Source organism: Saccopteryx leptura, chromosome 6, assembly GCF_036850995.1.
Source record: "Saccopteryx leptura isolate mSacLep1 chromosome 6, mSacLep1_pri_phased_curated, whole genome shotgun sequence".
Lineage (NCBI taxonomy): Eukaryota > Metazoa > Chordata > Mammalia > Chiroptera > Emballonuridae > Saccopteryx > Saccopteryx leptura.
This window is the reverse complement of record NC_089508.1, coordinates 130,100,131-130,121,858: the sequence shown is the minus strand read 5'-3', so window position 1 is coordinate 130,121,858 and position 21,728 is coordinate 130,100,131. Positions and strand designations below refer to the sequence as shown.

The window sequence follows — 21,728 nt, the reverse complement described above, 5'->3', positions numbered from 1 at the left end:
TTCAGTAAGCTTGGATTTATAATCTTCATTTGCTATACAGAAAAAATGTAATGTCATTTTCTCTGGCAGTGTGTTCCCAGGAGTGGGATGGTGATGTGGTGGTTAAGACTACCGTCAAGCCAGAAACACAAATGCTGAAATTTGACAGCAACATTTTCCCCCTAAAAGTTCGTCAAGTAAATACCAGTCTTGTCTCCAAGTAAATGAGGTTGCCTGACCAGGCGGTGGCGCAGTAGATAAAGAGTGTTGGCCTGGGACGCTGAGGTCCCAGGTTTGAAAACCCGAGGTCACTAGCCTGAGTGCAGGCTATTCTGGCTTGAGTGTATGGTCACTGGTGTGTGTGCAGGATCATAGACATGACCCCAAGATTGCTGGTTGGAGTCCAAGGTTGCTGACTTGGTCACTGGCTTGGCTGGAACCCCTGGGTCAAGGTACATATGAGAAAGCAATCAATGAATAACTAAAGTGATGCAACCATGAGCTGATGCTTCTCATTTCACTCCCTCCCTGTCTGTCTGTCTCTCTTCTCTCTCTCTCCCTCTCTCTCTTTCACTTAAAAAAAAACATTAAATGAGGTAATGACTGTAAAGGGTATATAATTTTCAATACTAGTATTATGTTTAAACTTTTATAAAAGTCAATAAAACGATTTCATATCACTTTGCCTACTTAGACTTAGTCTGGAACATTATAAAATACGAAAACTCCAAAGTGCCTCTAAGAAAAACTTAACACCTCAAAAATGCTCTGCTCAGAGCACAGCGTATGTCTCAGGAGAGATCAGTGGCTGGAAAGTATGGCCCTAGGACCTGCAGCATCAGCACCACCAGGTGAACTTCTAGAAAGGCAGATGACTAGGACCCACCCCAGACCTGCTGAGTCAGTCTCTGGGGGCAGAGTGAAGGCACAGGCAGCAGTATGTTTTATAGCTCTCTGGTTGCTGTGATTCAGGATTAAATGAAAGAATGGGGAAAACCAATTTCATCATTTTTTAAAAATTTTATTTATTTATTTATTCATTTTAAAGAGGAGAGAGAGAGGAGAGAGAGAGAGAGAAAGAGGGGGGGGGAGGATCAAGAAGCTTCAACTCCTATATGTGCCTTAGACCAGGCAAGTGCAGGGTATTGAACCGGCGACCTCAGCATTCCAGGTCGATGCTTCATCCACTGTTGCCACCACAGGTCAGGCCAATTACATCATTTTGATTTATGAATGTTACCCATCAAGAACTGAGAAGTTTAAGAAGACATGGCCCATTTACAACTAAATCTGTGAAGATAGAAGCTGCATAGTAAGGGGTCTGCCATGCCGAGAGCCTGGGCCCCCTCAAGCTCACAAACAATGGCATACAGCCAAATTAGAGTCTCTTTTCTGCAGAGAAGGGCCGAGTCACTCCCAGGCTCTGCCTTCTGGGACGCAGATAAACCTTATGAGCAGCAAAGCCATTTATCAATCTGTAGGGACTGTCTGACTGCTGTGTCTGCAAAGGTAACTCCAAACCTATGCTATTAAAATTGCTTCTTCTCTAAGGAAAATATGAACCTGCGATATGTACGCTTCATTACTACTGGAAGACAACGTTCTATCACCCACTTTAAACCACCAATGACCTGTCTTTCCCAGGAACACACTGATAACCACTATTTTACATGCTTTATTATTACATAGCTCTAAAAAAAAACAGGACTTTGTGAGCATTTGACAGCTATTTTGAGATACACAAAGCTTATTTTAGTAAATATATACAAAACTTCTTAGCATTTTGCTAGAGAAACTGAAGGCATTAACTGTTCATTTTTATTTCTACTTCTAAAGGAAAGCTAGTGAGAGAACCTACCCTACCACCAACTTGCTCTTAGCCAGACAGAAGACCAAGCCTGGTACAGCAGGGTTACTGCAAGTTGAGGGGGAGGAAGACTCAGAATCAGATGACTGGAATACTCAGGCCAGATTTTCAACTAAGAATAAAAAGGATGGGAGAAATAAGGAAATCATCCCATTTTCTACAAATGTATGATAGCAGCTCCTTGTTTGTAGTGGTCGTTCAGTGATTTTGTTTACAATATAAATGAGAAAGAAAATGTTAAGTTTCCTAAACATAAATGTTTATTTCAATGATTACAAGTGGATATATAAAAATTATATTTGATCTTGTATTCATTAACAATGCAAGATTACAGGAAGAATACAAACTTCAGAGGGAGACAGATCAGGGTTTGAATTCTGACAACTACTGCTTGTGTGAATCTGGCCAATTCTCAGATTTTAGTTTCCTCATCTGAAGAGCAGAGCCAATCAGTAGTGCTGTTATAAGAATTCCAGGTAAATATGTGAGATGTGCTTACACGGTTGTTAAAGTGAGAAAGAGCACTAGCACCTCGAGACTCGACATGGCACACACCTGCATGGCTGGCCTGAGGATTCCTCCTCTGGGTCTTGGTATGACGACCGACTTCTATTTCACCTGCATGTAAAGTAACTGAATTGCTTGCTGCCCTCCCTTCTACAACACTTGGACAAAAAGAGACAGCAAAGAAAAACCAAATATCCCATAAAAGTCCTGCATATAGAGATAACACCTGGTAAAAAAAAAAGCCAAAAAGAATTGCCTGAGGAGTTTACTTCACTGACAGCGAGGGAAAGAACAGGACACCATTCATTCATTTAACCCTGCTGCTCATTGCTACTGAGGTATGGTGGGTTTGCTTCTCTAGGTCAGAGCCCCTCAGTACTCACCAGATGCAGCTACTTTAGCTAAAGATCTGGAGCCATAAATAAGCCTTGCTCAGTACAATAAGATCACTTTAATAAAATTCTAATCTTGAAAAAAAATTCTAATCTTGGAATGAAGATATAAAGATAGATGGCCACTAGTGCTACTTACCAGCAGAAATGGCTCTTATGCAATTTTAAAGACAAAAAAACTTAGCCCAAAAATGTGTTGAAAATTCCCACATTCTGCCCGTCTGTTTACATACCTGAGAATTTTTTTAGGAATCTGGGATGGAGAAGAATGGCTCCTTTTCTTCCTCGGCTCTGAATCCTGTAGTGACCCATTCTGGGCCCCACCCTTCTCCCCAACTGCTGGCTGCTCTGCTCTGGCCTTCCTCTGGTCCACTCTGAGCTGGCCTTCGGCAGGATCACACCGGTACATGAAGATGATGGCCGGCTTCTCGCTGGACTCCCCTTTGGCCTCTGTGAACCAGTGATGGCGCTGAGCTGGAGGAGGGGGCAGCACGTGGATGACAGTGCCATCTAGGCCCACCAGCTTCCCCTTCTCCTGCTCTTTCTCTCTGTCATCCTCCTCATCTGTTTTCCGACGGCGGAAGAAGCTTTTAAATGATATCCAGCGTTTTGGCTTCGCGTCAGCAGCCCGCCTATTGCCTTCAGAGTGCAGAACAGATTCCGCCTCTGTTGATCTGGTAGGACTGGTTGATTTGGTCCAGTTGGTGAACCGCTTCTGGAAAAGGTTGCCTGCATGGTAAGGGGAGGACGTAGAGCGTGGGGGTGGGAAGGGCGGTGGTGGCTCCCTCTGAGGATTAGTCACTGACTTGGAGGGGGAGGGTGTAGCTGGCTTGGCCAGTGGGTCTTCCTGTGCTTTAGGGGTAAGATGTTCTGGGGTCTGAGGTTCGTTGTGCTCACCACTGGGCTGAGATGTGAAGAGAGATTTGGGTCGGACTGGAGTACTCTTAACAGCATCAGCATCTGGAGGGACTGCATACAGCTCTTCCACACTGCACGTCCTAGGGCCTGCCTGGAGCACTTCTGGAGGGGACTGCGGGGGCTGGATAGAGGCCACAATCTGAGAAAGCACTGCGCTTGCCTTCTCCCTGCTGCTCACCATCTGGGACTCGGGAGTGTCCTCTGTGCCGACAGCTGGTTCCCGAGTGGCTCTCTGGGGCTTTGAGGGGGAGCTGCGGCTGGAACTGCAGCTCCTCTGTGGTGAAGACGGACCCCTGCTAAGGCAGCCATTAAACTCCTGGACCTTCTGAGCCACGGAGCTGCTTTTACATCCTGTGCTATTTGAAAACCCTTTAGCTTGGGGACAGTCAGTGGGGCTGCCAGTGGTGTCATCAGACACTTTGCTTGCCGTTTCTATTTCTTCGTAAGTATGACTTATCATGCTGGTGGTTTTCTCCTTCACTGATAGCTCTCCACTTGTTCCGAGAAAACTTTTATAAATGGCAAGATTGTCATATGCATTTGGATTGATGACAATGGGAACTTTGATAGCATTTTTGGAACTCCGAGCATAGGTTGGCTCATCATGAATGATAATTGGGAAAGGGGGCATCCCAGCATTGTTATAACTATTGAATTTTATTTCAGACAGATTAGGTGACTTAACAGGGATGGTTTTGGAGGAAGCATTGGCAGCGATGGGGGAAGTAGGTGCTGACTTGTGACAATTTTTCCTTGGTGGGACATTTGGTCCAGTTCCACATCTAATTAGTTCTACCTTCGGTATCTTTTGTCGTGGACTGGTACTAGAAGTCCATACTTCCTGGTATCGAATTGCACTGGACTTTTGGAAATGGGCACCGATTTGTCCTGACACCAGGACAGGTGATGTCACCGGAGAGTTTGGAGTGGAAGATGAGCTTTTCTTCTTAGGGCTGCTGACAGGGCCCTCGAGGTGCTCGCTGGCCATGGCTGCCGAAACGTCCACAACAGTGTATGGCTTGCATAGTGGCTGCTCAAGGTTTACGACACGGTAGGGCTTTGTTTGCTCCGGCACTGGAATGAGATTGATGACGAGGGCCTGACCAGAGACATCGGAAGAAGCTGTGCCTTCCTGCTTCTCAGTCTGCACAGCAATCCTGCCGCCCTTCTCCTCCAGCCGGAGAGCAAGGACCGCCTTGTGGGTTTCTGGTGCTTTCACCGGGCTTTGGGGCACTTGTGAGGAATCCTTCTCCTGGCTGTTACCAGACAGACTTTCACAGTTGGGCTCGTGTTCCTTCATGTCCTTAGAGTCTCCTAGGTGACCAGGAGACATGCCTCCATTATACGCCTTCTGGGATAAACTGCTGGATGTCCCAGAATGTGATTCTTCTGTTAAAGAAGAGTCTGGTGAGGTGGAGTCCAACGACACCATGCTCTGCATGCTTCCTGGCCCACAGGAGACCACAGAGCTGTCTGCATAGCTGTTCAGGATCTCGTCATAACTATCATCATAGTCCACAGCACAGATCCTCTGCAGGGATTTGTTTCGCATAGGGACAGTGTTCCACTTCTTGTCCACGCAGAAGCGCACAGGGGACAGGGTGTTCGCCCTGAAGTTGGCGAAGCGAGGTTGGCCTCGCATGCGGACTTCCATGGCTAGCAGCTCTTCGTCGCTCTCATCCCAGCTCTCCCGCTCCTCTTCCAAGTGACTGAACAGCGCATCCTTCTCACTCTCCTCACCACTTGAGAACTCTGGGTAGCAGAACTGGCCCCCTTCATTACTGATCACTTCTGTGCTCCCGCTCAGGATTACGTGCTTGCTCTGAGTGTCTCTCGTCCCACCCACCATGCAGCTGGGTGGGAGCTTTCTCTCCAGTGACCGTTTGTAGCAATTGTTTATTCTTCCTAAGAAGAGTTCTCTGGGGTTGGCTTCCTTTTCCCTTATCTGAGGGGTGGTATCCAAGCCCACTATCTCCTTCAACACTTCCGTCAGTCCATTATTATTATTGGATGCCTTCTTTGCACTTTCACTGGTGCCACAGGGTTTAGAAACATGGCTAACTCCTTCAGAATCAACTTCATCATTATTATTATTGAGTGGTTTCTGATTGAAGGCGGTCCTGATTAGGTTCTTCCCTAGGAGGACAGGTTTGTTCTCACAGTGTCCTTGGATGCTGGGCTCACCACAAACACTCTGCCCATCTGCCACCATCATAGTGGGCTTCACAGCTATTGTGGGTTTTCTAGCCACAGGAGGCCGGAAGTTTCCGGTGTTCCTGACACGGTGGTTATTGCTGTGATTGGCATTAGTTTTCACATTGCTGTGGGTGACGGGTGTCTTCTCAGGGCCTGGAGGAAGCTGGTGTAAGCTTTTAGGTTTAAAGCAGTTCTTGCATTCACCAGGTTTCCAAACGTGTTCAGTAAAGGTGTTACAAGCAGACATTTTAGAAAACAGAACTTCACAGACAATGCTTCCTTCTCAGTGCGTGGAGAAACTCTTATCTGCTAGTTTTCGCCTCCCCTACACATCGTAGCAGCTCTTGTTAAGTGTCATCCATCTGTTGGGGGAAAGAGAAGACAGTCTGAATGGACAAGGCACTATGAGGCTTTTCATGATGAATGGCATGAGAAAACTGGCTCTTTCCCTAAATTCAGATATTGAGAGAAAAACTAACTTGGGCACTTAATGAACTCCCTTTACACAATCGGCATTTTGGAAAGTTCATTGCTTCACCACAATTTTATGCGTTCTCACTGAACCATATCTCATCATCTGTTTCATGTCTCTGTAGCAATGCTCTTGGGACCTTCCCCTCCTGGAAATGCCTCTGAAACTGCCATCCACCAACCTGTCTGACACTTCCTAGTCTACTGTGGGTTCCCTTCCTCTGCCTATCCTTTACATTTTGGGTATTTCATCGACTCCTCAAACTCAATGCATTCAAAACTAACCCACTGACTACCCCTTTTCTCAACTCCAACCAGCCCTCCTCTACCCCCCAGGCCACCTTCTTCCTCTTTTATCCTAGATCAATTAATGTCATCCTCCAACACAACTGAGCTTCAACCTTCAGACCATTCTTGACATCTCTTCCCTCACTCCTAACTCCACATCCTACTAACTCCCTAAATTCGTCTTGCCAATGTTATCTACTACATTTCACTAGAACTCATTCTTGCCATTACCAGACACTGTGAGTAGTTAATTTGCCCAGATTCCTGGAATGGGCTTTTAACTAACCTTCATGTCTGTAGTCTCACCCCATTCCAATACCACCTCTCTACCCTTGTTCTTCAAAGTGTGGACCACAGCCAGCAGTATCAGCCTCAACTGGGAGCTTGTTGGAAAGGCAGTATTTCAGAGATGCCAGGTCAGAATCTGCACTTTAATGAATTCTCAGGTGAGTCCATCATCAGATTTAACTTTCTAAAATGCTAATATGATCATCTCTCTCTTTTTTTTTTTTCTGAGGTGAGAAGCAGGGAGGCAGAGAGACAGACTCCCGCATGCGCCCAACTGGGATCCACCTGGAAAGTCCACAAGGGGGCGATGCTCTGCCCATCTGGGGCATTGCTTCGCTGCAACAGGAGCCATTCTAGTGCCTGAGGCAGAGGCCATGGAGCCATCCTCAGCACCTGGGCCAACTCTGCTCCAGTGAAGCCTTAGCTGCAGGGCAGGAAGAGAGACAGAGAGAAAAGTGGGAGGGGTGGAGAAGCAGATGGGTGCTCTCCTGTGTGCCCTGGCCAGGAATTGAACCCAGGACTTCTGATGCTTTACCACTGAGTCAGCAGGCCAGCGCAATCATCTCTCTCTCTCTCTTTTTTTTTTTTTTTTTTAAGTGAGAGGAGGAAAGATAGGCAGACCCCGCATACATCCCGACTGGGATTCACCTGGCAACCCCAATCTGGTACCAAAGCTTGAATCAACTGAAATATTTTTAGTGCCTGAGGCTAGTGCTTGGACCAATGAGCTAATCTTATCGCCCAGGGTCAATACTTAAGCCAATCTAGCCACTGGCTACAGGAGAGGAAGAGAGAGAAGGAGTAGAGAAGCAGATAGTCACTTTTCCTGTGTGCCCAGACTGGGAGTTGAACTTCACTGGGCTGATGTTCTTTCCACTGAGCCAACCGACCAAGGCCATGTGATTTTCTTCTTACCCAGCATAACCACTCTGTGGCTCCCTCTCATCTACTGCACTGGCTACTAAATGTCAGTGTGCAGACTGGAGGCTGCTAGCTGAATAGAGCCACCTAGGAAACCACTCTAGGTATGCCTAGTCACTCTCTGAAGCATCAGTCTGGGAGTCTGACTTTTTAAATAAGTTCTCCAGGTAATTCTGGGTGCACTGAGGTAGTGCAACCTCTAGTTGTGGGTTGGAATACGAGCCCCTTAGGTTTTTACTGTATGATCCTTGTCTCCCTTATAGCCTCATGTCTTGAAAATTAAGTAGTCTTACTGTACTCTAAATCTGTCTGGGCTCCTTATTTCTCTTTGGTATATCAGAGCCACTTAGATACACCTCCATTTATAAGCACCTTCATTTTTAACTGTTTCCTCACTTAAAGGAGTGTTTGAGCTTCTTCAAGGCCTGGGTTATTATCTTATTCATCTAGCATAGGAGCTGGTCGAGTAAAGCGCTGGTTTTAAAGCTAATTACTTTTTTAACGAGTCTTGTGGCTCTCTCTCATCTTAGACACATAGTACAGACCTCCCACAGCACACTATTAGTGTCATACTTCTACTCTGGATATTATAATAAGGTCAGCAGGAGCTACACACAAGTAAGAACTGGAAAGTTTAACTTCACTCATGTACAATGACAGTGACAGGATCCTTGCTTTAGTCAGAAAACTAGCCTTGCCTTTTTGTCAAGTGTCAGCACAATTATAAGGAAAAATATGTCCTTTAGCAAATATATACAAAACTAAGTCCCTTGTAAACAACACTCACAAAATATTCTGTCTCAATGGAAGAAGTACACATTTAAGGATGAGAGAATTCCACAGAGAGAGGCCAACAACCCTGCTGAGATCTAGGTTCAGTTCATCATTGAACTGATCTTTTCAATAAGGTTAAAAAATATGTTTCCCAACCAAAAAGCCCATCAATAGATGACTGGATAAAGAAGATGTGGCACATATACACTATGAAATAGTACTCAGCCATAAGAAATGATGACATCGGATCATTTACAGCAAAATGGTGGGATCTTGATAACATTATACGAAGTGAAATAAGTAAATCAGAAAAAACCAGGAACTGCATTATTCCATACGTAGACGGGACATAAAAGTGAGACCAAGAGACATTGATAAGAGTGTGGTGGTTACGGAGGGAGGGGGGAGAGGGAGAGGGAAGGGGGGAGGGGGAGGGGCACAAAGAGAACTAGATAGAAGGTGACAGAGGACAATCTGACTATGGGTGATGGGTATGCAACATAATTGAACAACAAGATAACCTGGACATGTTATCTTTGAATATATGTATCCTGATTTACTGATGTCACCCCATTAAAAAAATAAATTAATTAATTAAAAAAATGTTTCAAATGTCTGTTTAAAAACGTTTATTCACTCTTTCACGTAAAACTATACCCTTCAGCTGATAACACACCACTTCCTGCTAATCAGAGACTAGGACGTCTTGAGCACGGGGAAGACTGGCATGAAGGTGGGTAAGGAAGGAAAGTCATGGTCCAATCCGCAGGGCCTTCTAGGCTTTTAAATAGCAGAGTTTATCCTCAGAGCAGTACAAGGCCGCTGGAGGGTTTAAATAGGGGAAACAACAGGTCACAATTTGCATTTTAAAAAAGGATGGATGGCCTGACCTGTGGTGGCGCAGTGGATAAAGCGTCGACCTGGAAATGCTGAGGTCGCTGGTTCGAAACCCTGGGCTTGCCTGGTCAAGGCACATATGGGAGTTGATGCTTCCAGCTCCTCCCCCCTTCTCTCTCTCTCTCTCTCTCTCCCTCTCTCTGTCCTCTCTAAAAACGAATAAATAAATAAAAATTAAAAAAAAAAAAAAGGATGGCGCCTGACCAGGCAGTGGCACAGTGGATAAAGCGTCAGACTAGGACATGGAGGATCCAGGTTCGAGACCCCGAGATCACCAGCTTGAGTGCGGGCTCATCTGGTTAGAACAAAGCTCACCTGCTTGGACCTAAGGTCGCTGGCTTGAGCAAGGGGTTACTCAGTCTGCTGTAGTCCCCTGGTCAAGGCACATATGAGAAAGCAATCAATGAACAACTAAGGTGTGGCAACAAAAAACTGATGATTGATGCTTCTCATGTCTCTCTGTTCCTGTCTGTCCCTCTCTCTGACTCTCTCTCTCTGTCTCCGTAAAAAAAAAAAAAAAAAAAAAAAAAAAAGATGGCAATTGTATCCAAAGTGCTCTATGGATTTAGCATAATTCCAACCAAATCTGAGCGGGATGTTTTGTAGAAATCAACAAGCTAGTTCAAAAATTTAAATAGCAAAGTTGGAAGACTCAGACTAGCTGGTTCGAATCCTGACAATGTGGTGCTGGGACAAGCATACCACAGCCCACAGGACAAGTCTAACCTGTCGCCTGTTTTTGAATGTCCCTTAGCTATGGATGCCATTAAATTTTTTATATGATTTTAAAAGAATGATATTTTGTGACAAGTAAAAATGATAGGAAATTTAAATTTTAGCACCCATAAATGAAGCTTTGTTGGACACAGCCAGGCTCATTTATTTACACGTTGTTTGTGGCAACTCCTGAGCTACAATGAAGAACTGAGTGGCTACCGCCTGTCTGGCTCCCTCATAGTTCTGCAGAGGTTGTCATCTTGTAGCTATAAGTTGCTACACCTCCACTGCTACATGTATCACCTGTGTGAATACATTTTTGAAAGATAAAAATATGTAAAATCTCATTATAGATCTGCATTAGTATATAAACGTTTGTATTCATTTTTGATGAGAAGGAACAACTAATTTTGAACACTTATCAAGCAAAATGTTATTCCTTCACCCCAATTTCATTATTTTTATTAGTAGAGCTGTGTTACAAAAATTGAACTCAATTACTATATTTTAAATTTTGTCAAAAATTCATAGAGCTCTGGCCTAGAAGCTCAATTGGTTAAAGTGTTGTCCTGAAACACCAACATTGTGGGTTCGATCATCTGTCTGGGTACAACACAGAAATCAACTTTTTTTTCCCTTCCTCTCTCCTCCTCCTTTTCCCTCTGAAAAATCAATTAAAAAATTTTAAGAACACAAAAACAAAAAGTTCATGGAAGTTTGTTTTCTCTCTTGTTATACAACTACCTACAAAATACTTTGGATTTTTCCTTTTGACCTATAAAACCTAAAGTATTTATTATCTGGTTCTTGACAGAAAAAGTTTGCTGACTCCTGACAGATTAAAACAGAAACAAAACAGAATACAGTCCAGAAATAGATCCATGCAAATATAGGCAATTGATTTTTGGCAAAGGTGAAAAGAATATTCTTTTCAACAAATGTGCTAAAACTGGATATCCACAGGCAACAAAATGACCATCGCTTTCTCTCTTATATCCCAAAACAAAAAATTAACTCAGAATGGATCACAGGTTTAAGTATAATATGTAAAGCTATAAAACTTCTAGAAAAAAAACATAGGAGAAAATCTTTGCAACCAAGGGTTAGGCAGAGTTCATAAATACAACATCAAAAGATCAACAACAACAAAAGATAATCTGGGCTTCATCAAAATGTTTGCTCTAAAGAAGATACTGAGAAACGACTGAGAAGACAGCCATAGATGAGGAGAAAATTCCTGCCAAGTATCTGACTTTGTATCCAGTATATGTAAAGAACTTTAAAAATTAAAGAAAATAAAATAAATCTAATAAAAATACATAAAAGACTTAAGCATATACTTCACCAAAGGTATATGGATTTCATATAAACACGTGAAGATGCTATATATCATGAGCTGTACAGGAACATAAATTGAAATTACAATGAGCTACCACTATCCATGTATAGAATGGGTAAAATATAATTAAAACAAAAAAAAAAGAGCCTGACCTGTGGTGGCTCAGTGGATAAAGCGACAACCTGGAACGCTGAGATCACTGGTTTGAAAACCTGGCTTGCCTAGTCAAGGTACATAAGGGAGTTGATGCTTCCTGCTCCCCCCCTCTTTCTCTCCTCTCTCTAAAAAGGAATAAATAAAATCTAAAATAACCCCCAAATCCAGAAACAAGAACTGGTGCCAGGGAGAATGTGGGGCAATGAAGCTCTCATCTAGTGCAAATGGATCAGCCACTCTGAAAAGAGTTGGGCAGTTTCTTATAAAGTTAAACATAGCTTTCCATGGAAGCCAGCAATCTCACCCCCTGCCTAGGTATTTACCTCAAGACAAATGGAGTTAGTTATGTTTATACTGATGCCTGCACATGAAGGTTTATAGGCAAAAACTGAAAATGATCCAAATATTGTGTAGTAGTGGTTATATGACTAGCATGCATTTGTCAAAACTCAGCATTGTATACTAAATAAAAGGTGCTTTCTACTGTATATTGTAGCATCCACTGGGTACAAGAACAAACGTCGGAGACTTTCAGGAGTATAGATGTAACTTTATTGACCAGTTTTACCTGCGCAGGGGCAAATTCCCGAGGTGTCCAGAGACACTGTGCTCACAAGGAGCTACAGATGGGAACCGCACCTAGCACTCACAGCTAAATCTTTTTATAAGCTAAGCAAGCAAGCCTAATACAGAAGCAAATGTGGCGGTAACCTATTTGCTAAGGGGGCTGCACATAGCATAGCAACAGGGGCTGGGGTCTAGCTCATTGGCGAATTCCAAACCTAAACTTCTGATAAGGGTCTTTTAACCAATAGAATGCAAACGTTGGTCTCTTTTTCTTTTTTCTTTTTTTTCTTCTCTCTCAGCTTCCCAGAGTCCCTATCTGTCTCTGCTTCTTGAACGACCTTGGGCATGTTACTCCTAACAGAACAGGAGCAGGACCTGCGTGTAACCCTTAAGTTCCCTGTTCCATTAGTGCCCTGCTTATTTTCTGATCTTCTCTTGGTCCTTACATTCCCTACTCCTATTAGGGCATAAATCAAACCCTTGATTCTTCATCAGAAGGAAGGATGGTGTAGGTAGGTTGAGACAGAACCATCACTTTTACAGTCTCGATTCTTTCCTTAATAAATGTAAGGAGTTTATTAATAACTACAGGCCCAATAGTGAGAGCTAACAAAAGTATCAGTAATGGCCCAGCAATTGTAGATATAAGAGTGGTTAGCCAAGGGGAGGTTCTGAACATAGAGGCATACCATCCTGGGTCATCTTCTTCTAAGTTCCTATTTTTTAATCTGTTTGCAAGTACCTTGATATTCTAATTACTCCAGAGTGGTTAGCATAAAAATAGCATTCTTCTCTTAGAGCAGCACACAGTCCTCCTTGCTCGAGGAGGAGGAGGTCTAGCCCTCTCCTATTTTGAAGGGCTACCTCAGCTAGGGAGTCTATTTGCTTCTCGAGGAATATTACCTGGTTTTGGAAAAGCGCAATATCTTTGGAGAATGTCTTGGATAGCTGTCTGAGGGTAAGTTCCCCTTGAATGAGGGATGCTGTCCCTACTGCTGCTGACCCTACAATTCCTATGGTAGCTATGATAGGGATAAGAAGTGGAGCTCGTTTTTCCCGCCTCGGGGGAGCCACAAGGAATTCAGGATTTCCCCCATACAGATATACCTGTGGAATAATGTAAGCACTTACACAAAGTTCAGGATGAGTGGGGACTATACACTTGAAGATGCCTTGAGTACACACAAACCATAGTCCTCAGGTGCCTTCGTCACTTTCGGGTCCTCTAGGGTGGCGAGTAGGGTTTCTTGGTTAAGGCAATAGTCACTGTAATTGGAGTTACCTAAGGTGAAATTTGCTAAGAGGTAGCAGGTTCCTTTCCCATGGAACTCTGCTAAAGTGAGAGATCCTTCTGAGACACAATCTTTCATCTGATCCTGGTTCCGGTCCCTCGTAAGGGTCACTGTAGTAGGAGCCAGTTCCCCTTCCCTCAAGGTGTTGGCTCCAAGCTCTACATAGAAAGGGGGTCTGGGACTAAGGCAAAGCCAACAAGATTCTGTAATTTCAGGCTGTGTCTTGTTAAAGAAGGGGAATACCTTATCCAATAAATCTAGGGCATACGTCTCTTGGTGGTGTGGTCTTCCCAGTAACGGGCTGGGAGTGTAAAAAGGCAATTTATGGTCCTGCTCCTCTGGCTCTATTGGGAAAGAGTCTATAGTAGGAGTCGTGGTAGCTCCGCTCTGGTCTAGGCCTGTCTTACTGTCCGGGAGTTTTGGTGCTGCCGGAGTGTGTGCTACTGGGAGGCTGACAGGGGGCCTAGGTGGCAGCCCGTTCCCTACTCCTATTATTTTTGTATTTTCTTTTTGTATGTGTCCTTGTAGCTTCTTTAAAACTGAATAGGTGGCTCCCGTGTCAACCAGGAAGTCTATTGGCTTTCCTTCGACTGTTAGGGTGACCATGGGCTCCTGGGAGCCGACAGAAATGGAGCCCTAACCCCGTCAGTCCAAGGTTTGGAGCAAGACCTCTGGATCTTGCTTTAGCTTCTGACTGTTAACCCGTAACTTTGGGCAATCTCTCCTCCAGTGTCCTTTCTCCTTGCAATAGGCACACTGGTCCTTGCCTGTTTGCTTCCATGGTTGACCTTTCTCTTTGCCTTTTTGCTGCTCTCCTTTTCCCTTCTTCTCAGACTTATGAGCTGCAATGAGGATCTTGACAGCTGCTCTCCCTAGTTCTGAGTCATCCCTATTTATATATACTTTCTGAGCTATTTCAACTAGCTCACTTCTATTTTTCCCTTCAAATCCTTCTAATTTCTGAAGCTTCTTCCCAATGTCTGATGCAGCTTGCGTCACAAAAGCTATATTTACTAACCTGCGATTCTCCTCAGCTTCTGGATCTATAGGGGCATAAACCCAGTAGGCATCCATTAGCCGCTCTAAAAATGCAGCGGGGGATTCTTCCCTTCCCTGGATAACCTCACTTACCTTACTGAAATTAGTGGGTCTCCTGGCTGCTGCTTTTAAACCCCGCAACAGAGCCCGGCGATACTGGAAGAGTGCTTCCCTTCCCCCTGAGGTATTCGGGTCCCAGGCCGGGGGCTGCTTGGGAAGGACATTCTCGACTTCCCCATCCGTTCCCCCGTCCTCTAAAACTGCTTTTGCTGCTTCTCATTATTCTATTTCTTTCTTCTGTAGTAAAAAGAGTTTGTAAGACCTGTTGGCAGTCATCCCACGTTGGCTGGTGGGTCCTAAAAACTGTCTCAAGCAAGGATATTAGTCCCTGCGGTTTCTCAGAAAAAGGAGGATTTTCCCGCTTCCAATTGTACAAATCACTGGTGGAAAAAGGCACATAGATGAAGCGAGGGGGCGCTCGTGAACCAGCATCTGGTGCCGGCGGCGCTTCCCGGAGCGGTAAAATGGCCGCGCTCCCCTTGGCACCTCCTGCAGAAGGAGGCAAAATGGCGGTGCCTCCTGCAGAAGGAGGCAAAATGGAGGTGCCTCCTGCAGAAGGAGGCAAAATGGAGGTGCCTCCTGCAGGAGACAAAGGCAAGATGGCGGCATCTCCTACCGAAGGAGAAGGCGAATATATCGCTCCTCCTCGGGTGTGTGGTGGACTCAAAAATCCACTTACGTCCTGCTGCGTGGAATCAGGTCCTCCCTGCCGCCAATAGGGGGGAGGGAAATTTACTGGGTCTAAGGGATCCTCCAGTGGTTCAGGCAAGACAGGGTAAATTCTAGATGACGGTACAGTGGACCGTACCGGGGAACTGGTCTTCTCCTTTTCCTTCCTACTGCCTTTCCCTGCCCTCTGGTTACTTGCAGTAACACATATTGCCCTTCTCTCTCTCTTGCCATTCTTTATGTACTTTCTGATATACCCTGGCTTATCTGTAGCAATATCAACCCACACATCTATATACAAATATTGGTCTGGATGGGGCACCTGGTAGATAATAGCTCGGACAGCAAACACAATAGGAAGATCAAAAGTTCCCTCAGTGGGCCACCCAACGTTGAAGGCGGGCCATTCTAACTGACTCAAGGTCCGGAGGGTCTCTCGGTCCGGAGGTGGCCCTCCATACCCCTGGGCTCTTTTCTGAAAATCAGAAAAGTTGTTTAGCAGGCACTCAAGTGGAGAACCGGGTACAGACTCTTGTTGTCCCATTCTTCTGTATCCCGCTTTGTCTGCTTCTAAACCTTCAAGAATTAACAAAACAATTATCAAAATACCCCAACCAATAAGCAAAAAAAGGCTAGAGTAAAAGATTGTCTCACACTCAATTCAGGCATTCACACACAGACAAAACGCAGCGCAGCGCGGTGCAGAAATTCCTAATGTGACCGGTCACTTCTAGAGTTAACTCCTCGAGTTAACAATTCCTTTCAGAAAACGGCGTCCTGTTCTGAAAGCCCTGGGTAGGTTACCAGCGGCGTCCCGCCTACTACCTCAGGTTTATATGCTCTGGAGCTCAAAACCGAAACCAAATGAGGATCCTCAAAGAGTACTTACTCAACTCTAGCTGTCCCTCTGGTCTCCGACCAAAAACTCCACCAAGGGAAATCCCAGGCGAGCCCCCCAGAGATGTAGCAACCACCAGGTACAAGAACAAACATCGGAGACTTTCAGGAGTATAGATGTAACTTTATTGACCAGTTTTACCTGCGCAGGGGCAAATTCCCGAGGTGTCCAGAGACACCGTGCTCACAAGGAGCTACAGATGGGAACCGCACCTAGCACTCACAGCTAAATCTTTTTATAAGCTAAGCAAGCAAGCCTAATACAGAAGCAAATGTGGCGGTAACCTATTTGCTAAGGGGGCTGCACATAGCACAGCAACAGGGGCTGGGGTCTAGCTCATTGGCGAATTCCAAACCTAAACTTCTGATAAGGGTCTTTTAACCAATAGAATGCAAACGTTGGTCTCTTTTTCTTTTTTCTTTTTTTTCTTCTCTCTCAGCTTCCCAGAGTCCCTATCTGTCTCTGCTTCTTGAACGACCTTGGGCATGTTACTCCTAACAGAACAGGAGCAGGACCTGCCTGTAACCCTTAAGTTCCCTGTTCCATTAGTGCCCTGCTTATTTTCTGATCTTCTCTTGGTCCTTACATATATAAGGCATTTCTCAAGGTGTTTTTACTGTATATAACTCAAACCTCAATAAATCTGACTTAATAAATAAAGGACAGCTCTGGTCTATGAAAATGAACTGGGAAGAACAGGCCAGGAGGCCAGGAAATCTCAGAAGCTGTTGTGAGCGAGGCATCTGAGAAGAAGAGAGAGGTGGGCATCAATATCTGGATTTCAGAGCAAGGTTTTTGGTTTACATACTGAGTGATTTGTGGGGCCACTTACTCAGATAAAAACACTGTAGGGGGAGGTACAACATTTGGGGGGAGGATTAGGAATTCATGTTTTTGTCAGCCTGCATGAAAAAGAGCAAGCCACTGAACTGAGAACTCTGGAGCACAGAAAGGAATTCTGCTGTTCTTACCTGATAGGGAATTGTCAGCATAGAAATATCTTAGGCCAAAAAAAAAAAAAAAAAAAAAAAAGAGGGTGAGCTGGGGAAGTGGCCTTGGTGGGTGATCTGGGGAGAATAGGACAACCTCAAAAGAAAACTCAGAAATAACAACGGTAAGTGTGGTGACACAGAAGCCAGAGGAGATGTCATGAAGAGGTGAAGACAAGGATCCAAAGACTACTGAGGGAAGGAGAGTGAGGACTTCCACGTGCCACAGGGCGCTGCAGTGCACTCACTGGTGAGCTCAGCATGAACTATTTTTGTGCAGTGGTGGGGACAGAGAGCAGACTGGGTGGGCTGAAGTGTGAGGAGATAAGAGAGTAATTGTAGGTAACTTTCTAGCAAAGATTAGATGAAATGTAGAAGAGCTGGGAGTATGGAGGTGTCTGGAAATTCCTTTTTTTTTTTTAATTAATGAGATTTATTTATTTTTTTATTCAGTGAGAGGCAGGGAGGCAAAGAGACAGACTCCTGCATGTACCCGACCTTGATCCACCCACCAAGCCCACTAGGGGGCGATGCTCTGCCCATTTGGGCATTGCTCCGTTGCTCAGTGACCTAGTTCTTCTTAGCACCTGAGGTGGAGGCCACGGAGCCATACTCAGCACCTGGACCAACTCACTCTAGTGAGCTATGACGTAGCTGGGATTGTCAGGACAGGGCTTCCCGGAAGTAACGTCTGAGCTGGGAGCTGCGTGAAGAGGAGGCTGCCAGGGCATTGAGTCTGGGAATGCGAGTGTCTGCCCAGCACAGACAATAAGGGCACATGGGTGTAGGGAATCCTGTTGCATCCTTTTGCCGTCTGCTCTGCTTCTTCATGGAAATTTATTATTTTAAGAAGGCAGAAACTATATGATGTTGAATGTTAATACTGGAAGAGAGGCTGAAAAGATAGGAAAAAAAGCTATAGATAATCACAAAACTTAGAATGTTAAAGCTGAGCAGGCCCCTAGGTCAACCCTTCTGTTTTATGGGCAAGGGATAACTGAGGCCCAGAAAGACCACACAATGAATGAAAAAGCACCAGAACTGAGACTTAAGACTACAGCTACCTACAATATATTTTGTTTTAAACATTTTTCTGTCTTATATATAAATTTTTTCTTGTTATATATGCCCACTGTAAAATTATGAAAAGCAAAAAGAAAATAGAGATCATGTGTAACCCTATTATTCAGAAGTAATTTCTATTAACATTGTGGCAGCTCCTGTCAGTCCTTAATATTGTCTGTTTGCTCAGCACTTTGGGCACTGAAAACAAAAAAAGAAGGCATCCTGGCCTAGTCTTGTAAACCAAGTTAAATCCACTGCTGATGAGAGACTAAATTTTCTCTTTATAAGGAGTGCAGTTTATTTTCTTTTTCTTAGACTCGTAGATAAATAGTAAAACTACTTCCTCACTTTGAGTGCAAGTAAGTTAATTCAGTCAAGAAATGGCTGTTGAGTAATCTATAGGTGCTACAGATTAGCACCTATAATATTATTGACAGGATGGCCACGTGAGAACAATTGGTTTATGTCAGTGCTGTGTGCAACAAAAACCCCTCCAGTAACAAGAGACCTTAGATTTGACATTCAGTTCCAATTCTGCATATACCTGCATTCATGCTGCTATAAAGCCAAGTGATGAACTGAACAAACACCATCAGTCAGCACCAGATGGAGCTGCTGTCTAAGCCACTAAGCCTAACCGTAAAGGGCTTCATTTTTCAACACTAATTGTGTTTGGAGACAAAGATGTGCATTTTAAGTCAGTGTCAAAAGGATTTTAACTGTTACAGCTCCTTACACAAAGAAGCTGAACCAGATGCAGCTCTGTCCATAGAGCAATCCTCGGGCCTCATGGCCTTTGTCAAATGGCAGTGACTAGCAGCTCTGCCTGCTCACCGCTGGCATCCCCCACACAGGAAATGCAGGTTACAAAGTCATGCTCGATAAAGAAACAATATCTCCCAAGGCACTTAAGCAAAGAAAATATGACAGTGTACCCTGCCTCTTTTAGTTCTTTGCCAAAACAGGTCTGATATGAGGCACCCACGTGGAATGCTTGATAAGAAAAGCTCATTTGCCTCCACATTCCTTAGAATCCCAAAGTCAATCCTCAGCGGGAACGGCAGATGGGAGAGTTTGTTTAATGGCCAAAGCTGCCCCAGAAACTAGCCAGGACTCTGAGATCTAAAACCCAATTTCATATTTGACAGTATTAGAGATCAAAGCCCCTTAAAGCTATAGATGAAGCTGTTCAAGAGTAGCTGTCATGACAGCTTTTTAAGAACCGATTACTGTTTTTTACTCTCTCTACGGCTATACAATGACAATAATTAATTAGTTTGCTTCTAGTCCAACAGTTTTTAAAGCAGGTTTAATAGAAAACAATGAAATCCACTGGAATAAACAGCCTGGCAGGGAGAGCTGGAACTCTTTAAGCTGAATTCAGTTTCCAAGTCCGTGAAGAGGGGTGTGTGTACAGTGCGTTTCCTGAGGGCACACACAGAGAACCTGCTAATAAGAGAGGATGGGGGGCTCACTACTAGGCTCCTTCCCAATCCTGTGATGCCAGGAGGCCATGTTTCTCTTCATAAAAGCTGTCAAACTACAGAGAGGCAGTCAAGGGCCCTCACCCTGGCATGTGAGGACACTCTCTGTGTCCTCTATCACTTACAAGTCCTCCTGCACAATCTCTATCCATGAGACCACGGTAAAACCTACAAATCAAGGTTCTCATTAGACTTTTGTAACGGGAAGTGTAGGTCACTTCCATAAAAAAGGAAAGGAAAATATGACAAGTGTTCTCATGTAACTGTTCCCAACCTTTCTTTCTTCTGCAGTGAAAAACGCTGACCCCATGCCTCAACCAGTTGCCAAAACCTTCAGTACATGACTAATAAGAAGGGGAGAGGAAGAGAAACCAAGCTGTAGGAAAAGGTTTGCAGGAGATAACATAGCACTAATTCGATGCATAAATGGAAATTCCATGAGGGGAAAAAAAAATCTTTAATTTGAGATCTGACAACCCCCCCCCCCCCCAAATCAGTTTTTTGCTATCACAAGAATAGGCAAGATCTTAAGAAATAAGGTTCTCCTACCTACAGAAGGAACCAAAGTGCAACTTGCTTACTTTTGACAACTTAACTGAAGCTCTGGTACAAGGAGGAAGTCCATACACTTCCAATGGCTGTAACCACAGTTCTTCTACAGTCCACTGCTCCTGTCACATGCAGTCCCTTCAGAGTGTGCAACAGCAGATGCACCACCACTGAGCCTAACCCACTGTTCTCAAGTACAAACTTTTTGATGAACCAGTTAAATAATTATAATAATAGTAACAACAACAATAATAGTTATTATTATACAAGGTAGGGTAAAAGTACATTTATAGTTGTCAGTACATGAAAGAATGTAGTCTTATATTATTATTTATTGTATTATTTTCCATACAAACAACTGTAAACCTTCATTTGCCACACCCTGAAACTTGATAATAACTAGGAATAAGATTTTAAGTTCCAGAATGTTCACCAAGCCCACCATCAGACCCTTACTTAAGAAGGTCACATCAGAGAGGAGATTAAAATGTCATCTAATAACAGCCACGGACTTAATAGTTTTTTACAATGTATTCTGTTTCCTCATGGGGAATGTATTTCCTCTAATGCTGTTCTATTTGGCAAAACCCTACTTATCCTCCAAGAACCAGTTTAAATTGTATCTCTGTGATGAAGCTTCATCTGACTACCTAAACACCTTAATTACAATATCACATTGAGCTGTATTTATAGAAGCGCCTAGAACAGTGGTAGTCAACCTGGTCCCTACCGCCCACTAGTGGGCGTTCCAGCTTTCACAGTGGGCGGCAGTGGAGCAACCAAACTCTAAATAAAAAGATAGATTTAACTATAGTAAGTTGTTTATTATAAAGATTTATTCTCTGACCTGTGGTGGCACAGTGGGTAAAGCGTCAACCTGGAAACGCTGAGGTTGCCGGTTCAAAGCCCTGGGCTTGCCTGGTCAAGGCACATATGGGAGTTGATGCTTCCAGCTCCTCCCCCCTTCTCTCTCTCTCTCTCCTCTCTAAAAATGAAATTTAAAAAAAATTAAAAAAAAAAAAAGATTTATTCTGCCAAACTTAGCAAAAATCCGACATAAAGTACTTGGTAAGTAATTATTATTATATGCTTTAACTTGCTGTAACTCTGCTTTATAAATTTTATAAAGTTACTTCCCTACTTTATAAATCACCATTACTGTGGAACCAGTGGGCGGTTAGGAAATTTTACTACTAACAGAGATACAAAAGTGGGCAGTAGGTATAAAAAGATTGACTACCCCTGGCCTAGAAGGATGCAGTCTTTCCACCGGGCACATCATGAATTGTATGGAGTCTACAAGGTGCTAAATAAATGCTTGCTGAATAGTAAGAGGCTGCCAGTCTGCCTAAAAGTTGTGCCTTTCTGCTGCAGAGCATGAAGGAGTCCATCCAGCCAACGCATCAG

General features: G+C 44.0%; 1 protein-coding gene across 10 annotated transcripts in view; it reads right to left on the bottom strand.

The window, feature by feature from the left end:
* Window positions 1-21,728, bottom strand: part of PEAK1 (pseudopodium enriched atypical kinase 1) — a 264,660-nt gene that overhangs the window by 80,686 nt on the left and 162,246 nt on the right. For 8 of the 10 annotated variants that reach the window (XM_066342890.1, XM_066342885.1, XM_066342894.1 and 5 more), the window contains one exon: window positions 2,979-6,221. In XM_066342890.1, the coding sequence (XP_066198987.1) occupies window positions 2,979-6,106 (3,128 nt within the window). In that variant the 5' untranslated portion in view covers window positions 6,107-6,221. Of the gene's footprint in view, window positions 1-2,193; window positions 2,465-2,978; window positions 6,222-21,168; window positions 21,247-21,728 lie in introns of those variants that run through there. The other 2 variants (XM_066342892.1, XM_066342895.1) reach the window with 2 other exon arrangements.